Below are 15,853 nucleotides of genomic sequence, written 5' to 3'. Positions count from 1 at the left end.
ATAAAACCAAGGGAGAGAGTTAAAACATGAAACAAGCTTTGACAAGAGGTTAAGAGAGCTCACACCCATGGCCTAGCACTATTGGCCATGGTGACTGGCTCACTCTGAGTGGGAATCTGATGTCCCATCACGTCTACAAGTAGAACAAGCTGTCTAGCTCTGTGACAGCCAAACTTCGCAAAAATGCATCTTTACAGAAACAAGTAGTTTACTCTCAAGAAGCAAAGTTTAAGAAATAATGATTTCTATTTATCAGCCTATCTTGATCGACTGAGAATGCCTGTTTTCTGACAACAGATATTAGAATTGGCTTTTGTAAAAAATCAAGTAACAAAATTAAATTACATTATTTTATTCTACACGTGATAGATTAATTTTCAAAAACAGAATCTTTCATAGGGAATTTTATTGCTTTTAAGTTTTAAGGATCTTTTGCTGCAATATTGAGTACTTAACCGCCAAATTACTGAAATATAGTCTAAGCACTGAAAATTGCTAAGATAATTTATACCCAAATAAAATTGATATAGACATCTTCCTGAATTTCAACTAGACAAAATGCCTAATTGTCCTAACACTCAAGCTTGAAGTTCACATTCTTTAACAAACTAAACAACACTCATGAAACCAGTAGGTGAAAGTTTCTTAGTGTTTAACCTGTGTTTAAACAAGTGTTATGAATTACTTACTTCCATATTTTGCTTTACTATAAAATATTTTAATACAAGCATTACAACTCTAGGATCATCACACTTACCTGTACGGCTTATCAGAGTTATGGATTCGTCTGTGGTTTCTGACACCAACGTATGTTGTACTTGTATACTCACACACATCACATCTATACTGTTTCTGGACTGAAGACTTATTCCCTAGACAAAGTGTTTCAGAGTTTTAGCAATATGCTTTGATTAGATTCAAATGGCAGCATTTACATTCCATTGTAAGTGAATATTTACACCACACAGTATAACATTTCAATCAAGGGTTTCTCACTGTTTAATGAAGTTAACAAGTATGAACACGGCTTTACAGGTTCTCCTGCATCTGGACTATCAGGGGATACAAACTGAATATCACTTGACTTGTAAACATAGACACATTCAGTTGGTTTCTACACAACCTTATACAAAATTCTAAAATATAATGAACTTGATGCCAGCAGCCCTGCTGACTGTAGTAGCTGAATGAACCAGAGATACACTGTTAATTTGAAACGTGTTAGTTTAATCAATATTGGATAAATTGTCTTAAGGAAACACTGATTTGCCAATAAGCTGTAATTTAATACTATAATCCAATATTATAAAGTATGGCTACAAAGCATATATAACAAACTCAATATAAAAAGCCTAAAGCTTTTTCACTCTGTGGGTTTCCTTTATTTATAACTGTCAGCTATCAATGCGACGATGGAAGGAAAAGCAAGTGCAAATTATTCAGTTCCATACAATGCAGTCTATTCTATCTAGTAAACTGACAGGTCACAAGGACAAAGGTCTTGACTAACATGAATATGCAGCTCTCTGAAATCCAGGAAACATGGATCCAATGGAAATAGGCCACGTTACTAAACTCACTCTGCAACAAGAGAGCTGAGTAATTCAAATCAGGGTAAGCTTGAGACAGTACAAGCCGAATGACTTGATCATATGAAACTATTCCTGAAGATATTCAGTGATTTACACCCGTGTCAGCATAAAGTCCACAGGCCATTCACAGCCTGGCTGCTTTGCACTCAGGAACAAAGCAAGCATGGAAGCTGCAGCATGAGGCAGAGCGGGGAGCAAGCTTGGGTGGAACACCAGTGCACAGCGCAGCTAAGTACAACTGGTCGTACAAAAGCAAACCCACACTGAAATTTTAACAAAACAGAGAAAATCCGTAAGTTAAATTTAAGCTTTCTAAAATTGAAATTTTCTTTTGCTAATAACTACTTTTGCCAAGTAGAACAAAATGTCCTAATTTCCTGGTATAAATCTGTAACATTAACATACATACTAATCATAATTATAATCTAAGCATTGCTCTTAATTGGTAGGTTAAAAACTTGGACTTGATTATAAGTGGCACTGTTCCAAATACAGTTTTAAAAAAAACACTGCAAAAATGAAATGTGAAATATTGGATAATGGTTTTGTGTGAGAAATATTACAGATCAATGACAACTAATAAAAATGACAGATGGAAAAACTTAATATAGCACAGAATGAGAGCCTGTGCTACTTCAAGCAACTGTTTCCAATGGAAAGAATATTGGATTTAAAGTTCACAAACTTGGGCTGAGTCCTTGCTCTGCCATTTAGTACCAGTGTGATCACAGGCAAATTATTTTACCTCTTGAGGACTCAGTTTTCTCATCTACAAAACGGAGTAGTGGAACCTCCCAGCATGGTTTAGGAAGCCCAGGGGCACTGTGTATTTTTCCTTCACCAGTCTCTACGTTTCCTGCATGTTGGCATCAAGTCTGACCTGTCACTTGCTATAGACTCCCTGCAGCTAGCGATGTACCTGTTTTGTTTACACTGAATCCCCAGGGCTTGGCAAATGGCAGGTTTGCAATAAAGAATAATTCAATAAATTTCATGAAGAAACACCATATGAAGGTGCTTTGCCTGTGGCTCTACTAGAGGCCCCGTGGTGTCTGCTGACACGCCCGTCAGCACAGCTGTCTCCCTCACTGGGCTAGGCTCCTCAAAGACGGTGAGGCCTTCACTGTACTCCCAGCACCTAGCGCACCGTCCAGCTCATTTGACGGGGACTCCACGCCTTCTGGCAGGACAAATGTCTGAGGTACATTACACCGGATCTCTGAGTGGAGAACATGTCCTAAGTTCTCTGTGCTATCAAAATGGACAGACACTGGGGACCACAGAAGCCCCTCCATCTCTACTTGTTTAATAAGTTTACTAAATGGTTAAAGACATTTTAATAAAACAGATACTATTTTTACCTTCTTTGTGAGCTAAAAACTTGTACTTTGGCCCGACAACCAGACTTCAAAAGATCTCCTACTGAATTAATAAAATATCAGTATAGGTGTCAGTATACAGGAGATTAGCAGTCATTGAACTGTTATACTACTATAACAGAGAAACGCAAATGGAGCCAAAGGGGAGGAAAAAAGGAATGGCAAGCAATTTAAAACCCATACACTTAACCCTAAGAAACAGAGTATGACCCACAAAGAAAAGAGGCTGCAAAATGGAATATGGTGGACAGATGCTAACGGAAAGCTCAAGCTGGTTATTTTAATTTTGAGCTGACATTTTAATCTTTTCTATTAAAAGCAGGAGTTCTAATTTGTTAACCCATTTGCACAGTTTTAAATTATTGCTTTTGAAGATGGCCCTAGAAGAGACATACTCCACCAATGGTATTAACCGCAGGTGGTGCCACTGAGTAGTACTTACTTTATTCCTTCATTAGGGATTTATGATCCAATGATATCCAATGTTTTAATGTCTCCTTTAAAGGGGATATGGAAACATAATGAATTAAAATAAAAGGAGGCATTTAGGGCTATTTTGTAAAAAGGAAACAAAACTGTTTTAGCTCAGCCATCTATCGCAGAAACAGATGCTATGTCATAAACTCCTTTTGTTTTGAATAGTTTTACACAGATGACATCTGTTTGACAAGGGAATTTTGGTGCTACAGTGGTGTCAAAATCAGTTCTTTCAGAAACATTCTAGAATCAGTTATGCTTTCTGGGGTATAATTTAATGAAACATTATGGTAAAACATTTTACTCTGCAGTTGTTTCTAACTTTAATTCTTAGGAAATCTAAAAAGGAAAGTCACCCCAATATGTTTTATTTCCCATAAACACTATGTACCACACTTGAGACATTTAAAGTATATCAATTGAAGTGAGCTGATGCAAGGAAGCACAGCTTATTACACTTTTCCCTAATTCTCCGGATGTGGCATCCGCCTTTTCATGGAACTCTAATTAAATCTTTTGATTCTAATATTCCTATTAGCAGAAACTCGGCCAACTGGTACCTAACTAGTACATAAAAAGATCTTGTGGTGGTGTTTTTTTTTTTAAATAATGCAGATGAAATCTGGCAGTCATACTTGGATAGGAATAAGACCACAGCAGGAAGCCTCAGTTAAAGTTTGAGGTGGGGGCCTACCATCTGCAAAAGCTATGTTCTCACTGGGTCAACCATACTGAGAGAGGGAGAGGAGGCTTGCTTTCCATGCTGCAGCTTCCCTGCCTTGCTCGTATGTCACCTAAAGGTTTATGTTGTACTTGGCTCTTACAGGACAGCATAAATTTCAAGGTAATATCTACCTACACAGTTGAAGCTGAGTAGTTACTAACACAGTACTTCATTTAGAACTCGGAATTTCCTCAGGAACAGAGATAAGATTCACTCACATACATAGTAAAAAAACAGAAAAAAATATAAGCAGCATTAGTCCTACAAATTACCCACATGACAACTAAGGGTATTTTTTACTTCATATGCTAGCCAGTGAAGCCTATATAAAAAAATGCATGGATACCTTCTGGAACACATTTTCCATCAGCTGACTCACTGGAAATTCTTGACTCATTAGAAGTGGCTATTGATAAGGTATCTGGAAGACTGTGTTGCTCTCTCTCATGGTTCCTCAGTTGACTCTAAAAAATTGAGAGAAATTAACATGTAATTTTCAATAAATACACTTGCACAGTTATTAGGAGGCTATAGAAGGAGTTAATTGCTTTCATGGCCCTGTATCTAGAACACACTACCAGTATTCTAAAATCAAAAGTGCTAAAAGATAATTTGACACATTTGACAGTTTATGGAAAGAAATATACTAGGGAAATCACAATCTCATCAAAAAGGCAGTTCCCCTTTTCACATTCTCCAGAAGGAAGCCACCGCTGTCTCAGGAGGTGTTTATGCATGGCATGTGCATGCATACTGAACCGCTGGCAGGCCCATAGGATGAAAGAGCAGAGTATTCAGAATAACTCAACACTTTCAGAAAAATAAATCCAATCATAGTTAACTGCTGGACTCCTGCTAACTTTTGCTTGCGAATATCAACTAAATGTGTAAGAGAGACCTAACTGGAACAGCTCCTCCAAGTACATCTTCCTCCTCCACGTCCACCCCCATCAGTCAAGAGTACAATAGCAAAAGAAAATCCTGGAGGGCCGGCCCCGTGGCTTAGCAGTTAAGTGCACGCGCTCCGCTACTGGCGGCCCGGGTTCGGATCCCGGGCGCGCACCGACGCACTGCTTCTCTGGCCATGCTGAGGCTGCATCCCACATGCAGCAACTAGAAGGCTGTGCAACTGTCACATACAGCTACCTACTGGGGCTTTGGGGGAAAAAAGGAGGAAGGTTGGCAATAGATGTTAGCTCAGAGCCGGTCTTCCTCAGCAAAAAGAGGAGGATTAGCATGGATGTTAGCTCAGGGCTGATCTTCCTCACAAAAAAACAAAAAACAAGAAAATCCTGGAAACTTCTGGAACTTGCTTTTGCAGGCCATTTGGAAGCACTACTTATGCAGTGGCCTGAGGCCATTTCTGAATTCCAGGAGGGCAATCCAAGCAGGTGGTGAATCTCAGACTCAAAGGCTTTTTTATTCCTGTTACCTTTTTACCACCAGCTAGGCCCCAACTCTGGGTAATCTGAGAGAAAAAGTCTACATCCCAGTTAGACCTTAAGGATACATTTTTTAAATTTTTCAAACAGTTAACTGGCACACTGAAGAATAAAAGTTCAAAATCAATGATTCAGTGAATCCAAGTTTCTTTTACAAAAACAGCATTTCATGCTGGTTGTTGGTTTTAAGGTAGCGCACAAGATGAAAATCACAGTCAGAGTCCTTTAAACTGCCCATAAAACATAACATACATGGCTCTACTTCCACTGTAGTCTTTCATTAAGTACCATACAGCCCATTTTTCCTTCTGCAATGATACAAATCACTGGTTGGTTGGTTGTGTAGCAGCTGAAGTGAATGACTTGCATTTTGGGGCCATGTAAGATGAAAAACAGATATTTTTTGCATGGATAATGTAGAATTAAATTTGTGTAAGTCAAATGTGTATATGATGTCCCTCCACCATACATTCTCTTGTAATTCCCTTACAACTTAAAACCAATACTTTTTAAAAAAGATATACACACTAAAACACTAAAGCAATAAACACAGAGGCTGTTCAGGCAGTGGCAGGCAGGGAAAAGAATCCTACACCAGAAATTCTGACGACCTAGACTTCCATCCCAACTTTCATATGAATTATTCGGGATCCCCTGGGCAAATTATCAAACTCTTCTGGGCCTCAGTTTCCTTATCTATGAAATGAAGCAGCTGGACTATTATCTACAAAGTTCACTCTTTGCTCTAAGATTCTACGGTTCTCTGAATGACTTCATGAACCAATGCTTACCTTATAATGGAAAGATTCTTCACACTGCTTGCACTGGTATATTCTCGTTTTACAGTGGTTGATCATGTGGTTCTCCAAATCTTTGCTGTTGTCAGCTATATGCTCACAGATAGGACACTGATACGGCTGTCTCTGTCGATGGACTCGCAAGTGCTGCTTGATGTAGCCCTTGTTACCACTTGCGTAGTGACACAAGCGGCAGCGGTAGGGTCGATCAGCATTAGGGATGTATTCCACTACACTGCTTCCTGACAAACCTGGATCGCTGTTGGGTTGGCATTGGGCATTATCCTGCAACTCTTTCAAAATGTCATCATCTGAAGCATTCTGGTCTGTCCTTTCCCTCAATTTTTCAATTACAGTGAGTAAGGACATGCTGATGCCGGTTTTTACTTGACCATCTGACAATTCCTGCCTTCCCTCTGGGAGTGCAACCAAGGTAGAGTTGCTTTGGTTAAAACTAGTTAATCCATCCGAAGAGTTTTTAAGTGGTGACATCATTTTAGAATATGCTGCCAATGTACTATCTACTTGCCTTTGTCCGGTATCGGGATCTAAAAGGTTTATATTCCCATAGTGCCCAAGGTTGGCTCTTGTTAGCTCTGCAGCTCTTATAGGCATGGTGACCAGGGCTTCTGCAGCTAACGAGTGTAGTCTCAGAGACTCAGAATTTGTCCTTCTTCGGCCTGGTGGGGCATTCTCATCAGGAGCCAGTCCTTTATTTAGTAACTCGCTGTCTTTCTTCTCTGGATTGCTCCAGCCTATGATCAGCCCCCCAATATCAACAGTACATTTATCAGCACGATAAACTTCATCTCTTCCTCCACACCCAGTCTGGGCTTCTGTGGGGCTCAGGTTTTTCCCTTCTTCAATTTCAGCATTCATGAGGAAATGTTTCTGTGAAAGGGTTTCTTCAGCACCTGGCAACCGTTCCACTATCACGTTGACATGACCTTTTTCATGTGGGCTACTGCTGATGATTTTCTGTGCTGATGAAAGCAGGCTGTCAGCAGCCAGATTCTCCTCCGCATCAGAAACCACCTCCAGCGTCTCTTCCTCGTTAGGGTCAAGGGGAACTGACTGACTGAGATGAACTCCCCCTTCCACACTCTGTCCTAAAGGAGATGAGGATGATAACGGTTCTGAGCTGCAAATCTGCACTTGTACTGATGGCCCGTTGTGGATACTCAGTTCATTGTCTCCAATAGCAATGACTACTGCATCAACCCCACCAGGTGTGGCAGCCACCGAAGAATCCAGCAAGCCTAGCGGCTCATTTTCATTTTCAAAGATTGGATAGGAGCAGTCAACCTCCCCAGCATGTTTCCAAGCATGTGTTTTCAACATTCTCTGCTGGCCACAAGTATAACTACAAAACAAGCATCGGTACATGCCATACTGCTCATACGCGTACCATTTCCTCCTACCCATTTCTGCCATGGACGCAGCTTGGGCAGTATGAGCTTGTGGATTGTCCATACTTACTGGGATGTCAGGAGTGGTGTCATTATTTCTTTCTGTGGTTCTCTGACACAAAGAGTTGGAGGGGCTTATGCACTCTTGGGCTTTGGATTGAGTGGGACTGTTGGCGTTGTTCTCATGGTCATTTACCACGTGCGCTTCAAGTTCCTCTTGGCTTTTAGATGTAATATGGCACTCTGAGCACATTAATATCACTTCATTCTGCTGACCATGCTGCTTGATATGATCTTTTAACACAGAAAAAGATGATGACAGAAACTTACAAAGGCTACACTGGTAAGACATAGCCTTCCCATCATTCTGGGCAAGAGAGTCAGGGGTAAGATGTATTTGCGACATCTCAGCCCTTCTAATATCAGCAGCAGGGGACTGGGTTACTTTAGCTGGAATCTCGCAAAGTTCTTGGCTTTCAAGAGAGCGCGTTGCAGCACTTGAACGTGAGCGTTTTTTCCCAATTAAAAGACATTTTTGCGACTTTTCATGTTCCACTATCTTGCTTAACTTCTGGATAACATGGATTAATGGATCTGTTTTAGCTTTTCTTTGTTCATCAATTTCCAGTGATGAACTGATGACAGTTTCAGCAGTCAATATAGCTTCCTGTTCTCCAAGATCTGGCACCAACATGGTAACACTGCTGCTTTCTTCCATATCTAAAAAGGATAATATACAACAGAAAGAAATGCCAGGTTACAGGATAATTACAGGTTTGTAATTCAGGAAATCTAAGCTACTCTAAGTATTTTCTAACCTGGGAGCTCCATATCAACATACCTTGCATTCCCCATAGAGAGCTAAATTGTTCAGAATTTCTCTCTGGAATGCCATCTCCTGTCAAAATTGATGACGGAGATCTTTCCATCCTTCATTTCTTTCTTTGGAAATGACTTTAACAATGTGCATCTCCTTTTTTCTTCACTTTCTTTCCTCTAGACATCTAGCTAGACCCAATCAATAGTTCCCGTTTTTTGCACAGTGCCAAAACAAATGACTCCTATTCCTTGATTGAAGGAACACAGCCATGCCCAGGGCATGTGGAACCACCTCAAGTTACTATGAAATACCATTCTGTAAAGCCAATACATGACTGATACAATTCTTGGGAGACAATTTCTTACATCAAATATAATTGTAGTTTTATTACTAAAATCATAAATTTCAGGTTTTTCCTCCCCAAAGCTTTGGAATTGTGAAAATATAGTCATGTAACCTATTGTAAAGGGCATAGTAAACTTTGAGAAGTACTATGCAAATGAAACTAAATAAAAGCAATGATCCAGTTCCTTCTTTTACTTCCTTTAATTTATCTTCCTGAAGATAAACCACAAACCATGCTGTGGTTTTTTTCTGGAGGTCATATTAGCGGTCAATTATTACTCTCACACACGTAAGTATTTTTTTTCCTGAAAGGGAAAGGGGCATCAGAGAAGGAAAAAACTGATATCCTAGTTGTGTTTGAAGTCTAAATACGAACAGAGTTCTTAGAAGGGGTTATCTGTAGGTTCTAGTAATGCGTTATGGCCAAGGAAGTCACTAAACATAAAATACTCATAATATCTTTCAGCCTAAATCTTGAATACTCTATTCCTGGCAGTACTTTCATTTCAAACATTTCCTTTGGCTTAAAGTGAGATTAATTTGTTGACTTGGATCACATTTTTAAGTGTAGGCTTTTTTCCAGCAACAAGTTTTGTTTTTCCACATTTTAGGTGCATTCTGGGATCTTACTCACAACATTCAGTAAATGCCAGGGAAATTTTTAGTGGCACTAGCTATAGACCAAAGACCATACTATTCTTAAACCCCAGTCAGAGGCCCTGAATTCTTACTTTAGGAGGTGAATTATGGCTCCTCTTCGCCCAGGTGGCTGAATCAACATAACAGGGCCCTTTAGCCCCTGCCAAGATCATACCTAAACTCCTGCCAGACCCGACCAGTGCTCTGACCTGCTTCAGTGCCAGTTCTCCCATACTAACTCTTGGCAGCAGTTATGGCTTTTCCTCTCATTTTCTACTCTTTCTGGCACACTAGCTTTCTATATCTGGGTCCACATCAGGCAAAAACGCAAACGTTCTACTCTCGGCTTCTTCAGTACTACTTCTTCCCTCCTTCCTAACACTCTGCCCTATGTGATCAGCTTTTTTCTCTTTTCCCCCTCTAACTGCACTCATGGCAGGGAACGCCTTTCACAGCCTTACAACAGTGACAGCTATCCCAGTTCCCAATGGCCAGTGGTTGGGCATTACCTCTCAAAAGACTAGTTCCTTTACGTCTTTCTCAAGTAGGAAGAACAAAAGTGTTTTTAGATCTCTACATTCAACCTTAAGTCACTAAAGAGGGGACCAGTGGGGGAACAATTTGTTTTCTTAGAAAAACCCTTCGTGACTTAGAGTCACTTTATTGCCTGAGAACTCCACATCTTTAGGCCAAGGGAGCTGTGGCTCTTCATGTGAGTACTGATTTCCCTTTAGGGTCATTCACTTAAGGCTTTCTTTCAGCTCAATTGTTAAATGCAAATTAGTTAAATAATAGTTAATAATAGGAATCCTTGAACATTCCATTTCTTGCACAAGATTTGGTGCTCCACTATAGATCTATGGTCTCCTTCCCCATGAAATGTGACACAGATGTAGGCTGATTGATAATCTGGAGGTTAACAAGTGAATATTTGCTCAACAGACTCTGCACACCCACAGGGCTACAAAGGTGACTCATGTTAGCCCTCTTCTACTTAATGATATACTAGGAGGGAGACAGAGCAGTGCAAATGGCTCCCTGTGGATACTTCAGTGTGTACCTTAAAGAGAAAGTGAAATGAAGACGACGAGGAGTTCATTTCATCTCAAGAAAAAGACTAATACAAAGAATCTGACAAAACATTCCGCTTTTTAAAGCTGTGCCTGCTCGGGCATTAAGAGCTAATGGAAATCTGCAGCAGATGCTCCAATTTTCCCTGAACATTTACGTAAGTATCTCATTTTAGAGGCTGCATACATTTGGGGATAAGTACAGAAATGGTAGCCATAAAACAGATATGACAACATAAAATACATCAAGAAACACCTGAAAAACCAGTTTGGGTCCACATGGCAAAATCGATGCACAAGTTAAGTCTCACTAAAACAGAAGTCTCTGTTACAAAAGGTTAGAGAAACAGTTCATAATAAAGTATACACAGAGAGGAAGTTAAGTTGACCTTAGGGCCAACTCTTCAAACTTTCATAAAAATTTCACTTAGATCACGAATGTGCACATACATGGGATTGCATGTCAACTGAAGTAAAATTTATTTGAATAATAAAAGGGATAAAAATAAGGCATACTCAGGGCCAGCCCAGTGGCGAAGTGGTTGAGTTTGCGTGCTCCGCTCCAGTGGCCCAGGGTTTGCAGGTTCGGATCCCGGGTGCGGACCTACACACCACTTATCAAGCCATGCTGGGGCAGGCATCCCACGTATAAAGTAGAGGAAGATGGCCATGGATTTGAGCCCAGAGCCAATCGTCCTCAGCAAAAAGAGGAGGACTGGCAAAGGATGTTAGCTCAGGGCTGATCTTCTTCACCAAAAGAAAAAGGAGTACAAATAAAATCCCAGTGGCTCAATAATGATGACAACATGGATTATGATAATCTGCATGGCCTCCAAGAGATCAATGCAAATGCAACTTTAAAAATATTACCATTGTGTGGATGAGTGGAGAGGGTGGGGATAAAGTGAGAATGGCAAGTTTTGTAACTGAAGTTGAATGATGAGTACCTAGGAGTTCATTATACTATTCTTTCTCCTTGTGTAATTGTTTAAAATTTTTCTTAACAAAAAGTTACAGAAAAAATTATGTGCATGGCGCCAAGCAAAGTACCAGGAAGAACGGAAAATATTTTAAATTCACAGTACTCATGGTTTAAAACTGAATTGAGTGGATAAGACAAACATATTTAGAAGTTAAAAAGAATGAATAGCTTTTAAACAATGCAACAGTACACAAGGTAAAACAGTCAGAAGGTACCAGTCAACAACCAAATCCTAACTAGAGAGACTAAGAGCTCGTTTTGGTCTAGGAAGGTAAGCAAAGGCTTCCTGAAGAAGCAAGATGTAACTGTATCCCACAAGAAGGACATGCCAGATGTCATCCATTCGTGCCTCTAGGCTGTCTCCTGTTCTCCACTCTGCTCTCTGTCCCAGGAGGGACTACATCATTAGGCTCCTACGCCCTCTGGCTTCTGGTTGAGTTATGCCAATGGAGAGCCAGGACAGGAGACCAGAGGGAGGCAGCAGAGTGCAATCAGGATATTCATTTTCCTAGTTCCGTCCTCTGGGTCACCTCAAATTGGCCATGTTCCTCAATAGAAGGCCATTCTCTCCGGGCAGGCCGCTCTACAAGACTCCCCCGGTTCTGGCACCTCTCCCTCCTCCCGATGCCGCTAGCTGCATATACAAGTGGTACACCTTTATTACGAGTGTCTTTGTAAATACATGCTCCTTGAACTATCTTAATTAGGGTGTGCCATCCGCCTTCTTGGAATTCTGTTGACACAAGAGTAAGACTAACAAGGAAAGTAGCCCTAACATCATTATATTTTCAGAAGTGAGAATAAGCATGCTATTTAGGAGTCAGTGAAAAGATCAATATGGCTGAATAGGAAGGTTTACTAGGAAGAGAAAAGATAAGCGGCATCAGCAAAACACAGGGCTTCTTGTTTGGAATCTTCAGACATAACATTAGACCAAATATATCAAATTGTTACAAATAAATAAAAGTTGTATCCCAAACAGAAAAGTTCTACAACCTTTTCCACTGAGTCTCAAATCTTTCCAAAACAACAGTATTCCACGAGCAAAAGCTTACAATTAATGTCTTTGCCAAGAAAAGAGCCAAATTATTTCAGTTGTCTTTATTTCCTTAGAATTTGCTATTTGTTTTATTTGTATATCTAATTAGTTCCTTTCAGTTATAGCAGTATGATTATCTTAAGTAAAATCAAGTTGAACAATTCATGTGGGCCTGGAGAAAGGCTGTAATTTTCTGTGTATATATGAAGACAGTTCAATATGTTATAAAGAACCTTTTCTTTAAGACTAAGAATTTGTTCTTTCCCAACTAGAAAAAAATTGTGCTATAGAAGTAATGGCCAATTTCCCATTCTTCTAGATTATCGTAATTCTAAAATACAAAACATTTATTTCACTCTAGCCAAAAGAAGGCAGGGGATATAAGCTCATGGGTTCCTCTCCTAGAATGCCTTCAGTTAGCTGTGTGACCTTAGGCAAGTCACTGTTTCTGAGGGTTTTAGATTCCTCAGACGTAAAACAAGAGAGTGGTGCTGGATGAACTTTCATGTCCCTGAATTATAAACTGTATATAAAAAATTACCTGGACACTGTGTACACATTATTTATAGATTTATCTTACTAATATCAGCCATAATTTATTTGAATTAAAATCTACTTAGCTTAATGTATTCTTAATTGCCACTAAGAAAAAAATATAAATATCACAAGTACATGAATTTCATAGTCTAAAATTTCTTAGCTGGCATCTAGCCTGAGAGAATATTCTAATTTGGCAGCTACAATTAAGAAATAAGATCTAACTAATGCTAACCAATATTCAGATTTAACATTTACTGAGCACCGACAATGTGCCCAACACAGTGCCGGAGACCGTGAAAACGAGTAAGAGGGAATCCTTGCCCTTGAGGTGCTCATGGTCCAGCAAGAAGTGCCTGCACAGATTTTGTGTTTGCCTCATGGAATCCCATGGTGATACTAAGCTCTTTTTTGCAGATGAGACTCTGAGGATCACAGACGTAAAGTAATAACTGGTTGAAGCTTTGGAATCTAGGCCTGATTCTAAATCCATCCTTTCTCAATACACCAATTTTCCTCTTATTTCTCAGTGAGAACAAAAATGTATACAGTATCAATACTGAAAAGAATAAGAGCCCCTTACAGGTAGGCTGTATCAAACATCTTAGCGTGTTTGACCCTCATAACTCTTTGGGACAGGCCAGGTGGGTGTTAGACAAGTTTACAAAGAAGGAAACACTCAGTGCAGTTTAAGTGACTTACCCAAAGTTACATGGCTGTTAAGTGGCAGAGCCAGTGTCTTTCAAATCAATTCCTGAAATTACTACAGTTCCTTGGATCAATCTTCAAAATCCAGCTGTGGCCAAGAATGAAAGTATACAGTATCAAACATTTCTCTTTCTTAATGAAACAAAGTAATGATTTTTTTTTTTTGGCAGTGAAAAACTTCCCAATATTCTATGTCAAAAAGAAATTCAGAGGAATGTTCATGTAACCCAATTATGTGATGCAAATTTATATAATTTATCTAACAAGTAGACTTTAGGATTCTGCACAAGTTAGAAAGTACAGCTCTGGAAACTTCTCCCAATAATTGTGTATTTTATGTTTTAGCTCAGAATTTATCTGACTCAAAATACTACTGGTTTTATTGATATCACTTTCTAATGAATAAGAAACAATAAATTGTATATTGTTATTTTAATCTTAACCAAAAATACAATCTAAAGGATGATTCGGCAAACTTCAAACAGTTCTACAAGCACAGGAGACTAAACGGCAGCACGAAAAGGTAGGACACAGTGGATTGACCTATATGTATCTTTTAACGCAGTTTCCTGCCCTGGTCCTATATTTCTTTGCTACTGTTTCAGAATGAATCTAAAAGATCAAAGAATGTTTATTCATTTCACCTAGAATGCAACTATCTTATCGATTATGGTTAAGTAAATAGTTCACTGCCAGGGCAGAGAGCACGTCTTTGGCCCTCCTCTTAAGTTAATTTTAAACGAGTTAGTGAGCTAAAGGAACGAAGGGCCAAGCTTTCTCTTTTAATCAATAACGCACAACATACACCGAGTCAGAGCGGAGTACCGGAGAAAGTACAAACTCAAGAAGGTGATAAATCCAGTAATTGCCTGATAAGAGAGATACAGACTGACAGCAAATTACAGCCCACTGCAGTAACTAAAAAGATTGCCTACGGGTTGGGATGGTGGCCTCAGCCTAATTAATCATCCAGGCCTTCCACAAAACCATTCACTCCGGATAGCCCCAGGTCTTAGGAGGTAGGAGCTTTTCCCAATGAGCTCAGTGATCTCAAGGGAGCCCATTTCATCGCCGAGTTCGTAAGAGGCACAGAGGGCGAGGATTGCTTTTCTGTACTAGCTTTCTCTACACCAAGGAGTGTGGCTAAAGGCTGGGGCGATGGGGGTTGAGAAAATCGAGAGAGGCGGTGAGGACACCGTTCCTGGCTCCATCCCGACTGGCCTGAGTGGGTTCCCCTCTGCAGAGGGGCAGGAAGCAACGCCCAGGCGGGCCTGCCTGCGGACCGGGGTGGTGACAGGCTGCGGGGAGCGGAGGGTCCCCCCACCCCTGGCTGCGGCAAGCCCTGGGTCTCCGCAGGCCTTGCTGTGGCGGCACCGAGCACTGAAAGGGGACATGGAACTTGGGGCATGTGGCGAGCACCGGGCGGGCGCCGGCAGAGGCCCGAGGGGAGGGCGCACATGGCCGGCGGCGGCGCTACCGGCGTGCGGGGGGGCGGCCCCGGGGCGCGGTACCTGCGGTCGGGCGGCGGCTGCTGCTTCCGCGAGCCTGCTGGGGCCGGCCGGGAGCCTGGCCGTGCCCTCGCCCTCGCCCTCACCCACCTCTCTGCCGGCTCTTTTCCCTCTTTTCCCCCGCTTTTCCCCTCCTCATCCGGAGCTCCAAAATGGCGGCGCTGGGGCCGGATCACGTGAGCCGCGGGCAGGTCAGGTGACCCGAGTGGCTGGCGGCGGGGGCGGGGCGAGGGGCGGGCCCCGCCCACGGGCATCCCGGGGCTTGGGGCCGGGCGGCCCCAGGAGGTACCCCGCAGGCTCGCTGCCGTCCCCCGCTCCTGGGCGGCGTTCGGGCGGGGTTGGCGGGCTCTCAGGACCCCGCGTTGGCCTCGCAGTGGTCGTCTGG

The 15,853-nt window shown here is 41.4% G+C and overlaps 1 protein-coding gene across 2 annotated transcripts in view; it reads right to left on the bottom strand.

The window, feature by feature from the left end:
- The window catches only part of ZNF507 (zinc finger protein 507), a 38,868-nt gene extending 23,316 nt beyond the window's left edge, over positions 1-15,552 (bottom strand). The window contains exons 1-5 of one of the 2 annotated variants that reach the window (XM_058529063.1): positions 15,472-15,552; positions 13,955-14,048; positions 6,406-8,540; positions 4,519-4,636; positions 758-872 (exon numbers count right to left, since the gene is read on the bottom strand). In XM_058529063.1, the coding sequence (XP_058385046.1) occupies positions 758-872; positions 4,519-4,636; positions 6,406-8,538 (2,366 nt within the window). In that variant the 5' untranslated portion in view covers positions 8,539-8,540; positions 13,955-14,048; positions 15,472-15,552. The remainder of the gene's footprint in view (positions 1-757; positions 873-4,518; positions 4,637-6,405; positions 8,541-13,954; positions 14,049-15,471) is intronic. The other variant, XM_058529062.1, reaches the window with a different exon arrangement.
- Positions 15,553-15,853: the final 301 nt, after the last annotated feature.

The sequence above is a fragment of the Diceros bicornis genome, chromosome 34 (genome assembly GCF_020826845.1).
Source record: "Diceros bicornis minor isolate mBicDic1 chromosome 34, mDicBic1.mat.cur, whole genome shotgun sequence".
In the NCBI taxonomy this organism is placed as follows: domain Eukaryota; kingdom Metazoa; phylum Chordata; class Mammalia; order Perissodactyla; family Rhinocerotidae; genus Diceros; species Diceros bicornis.
This window is presented reverse-complemented; position numbering and strand designations above follow the sequence as displayed.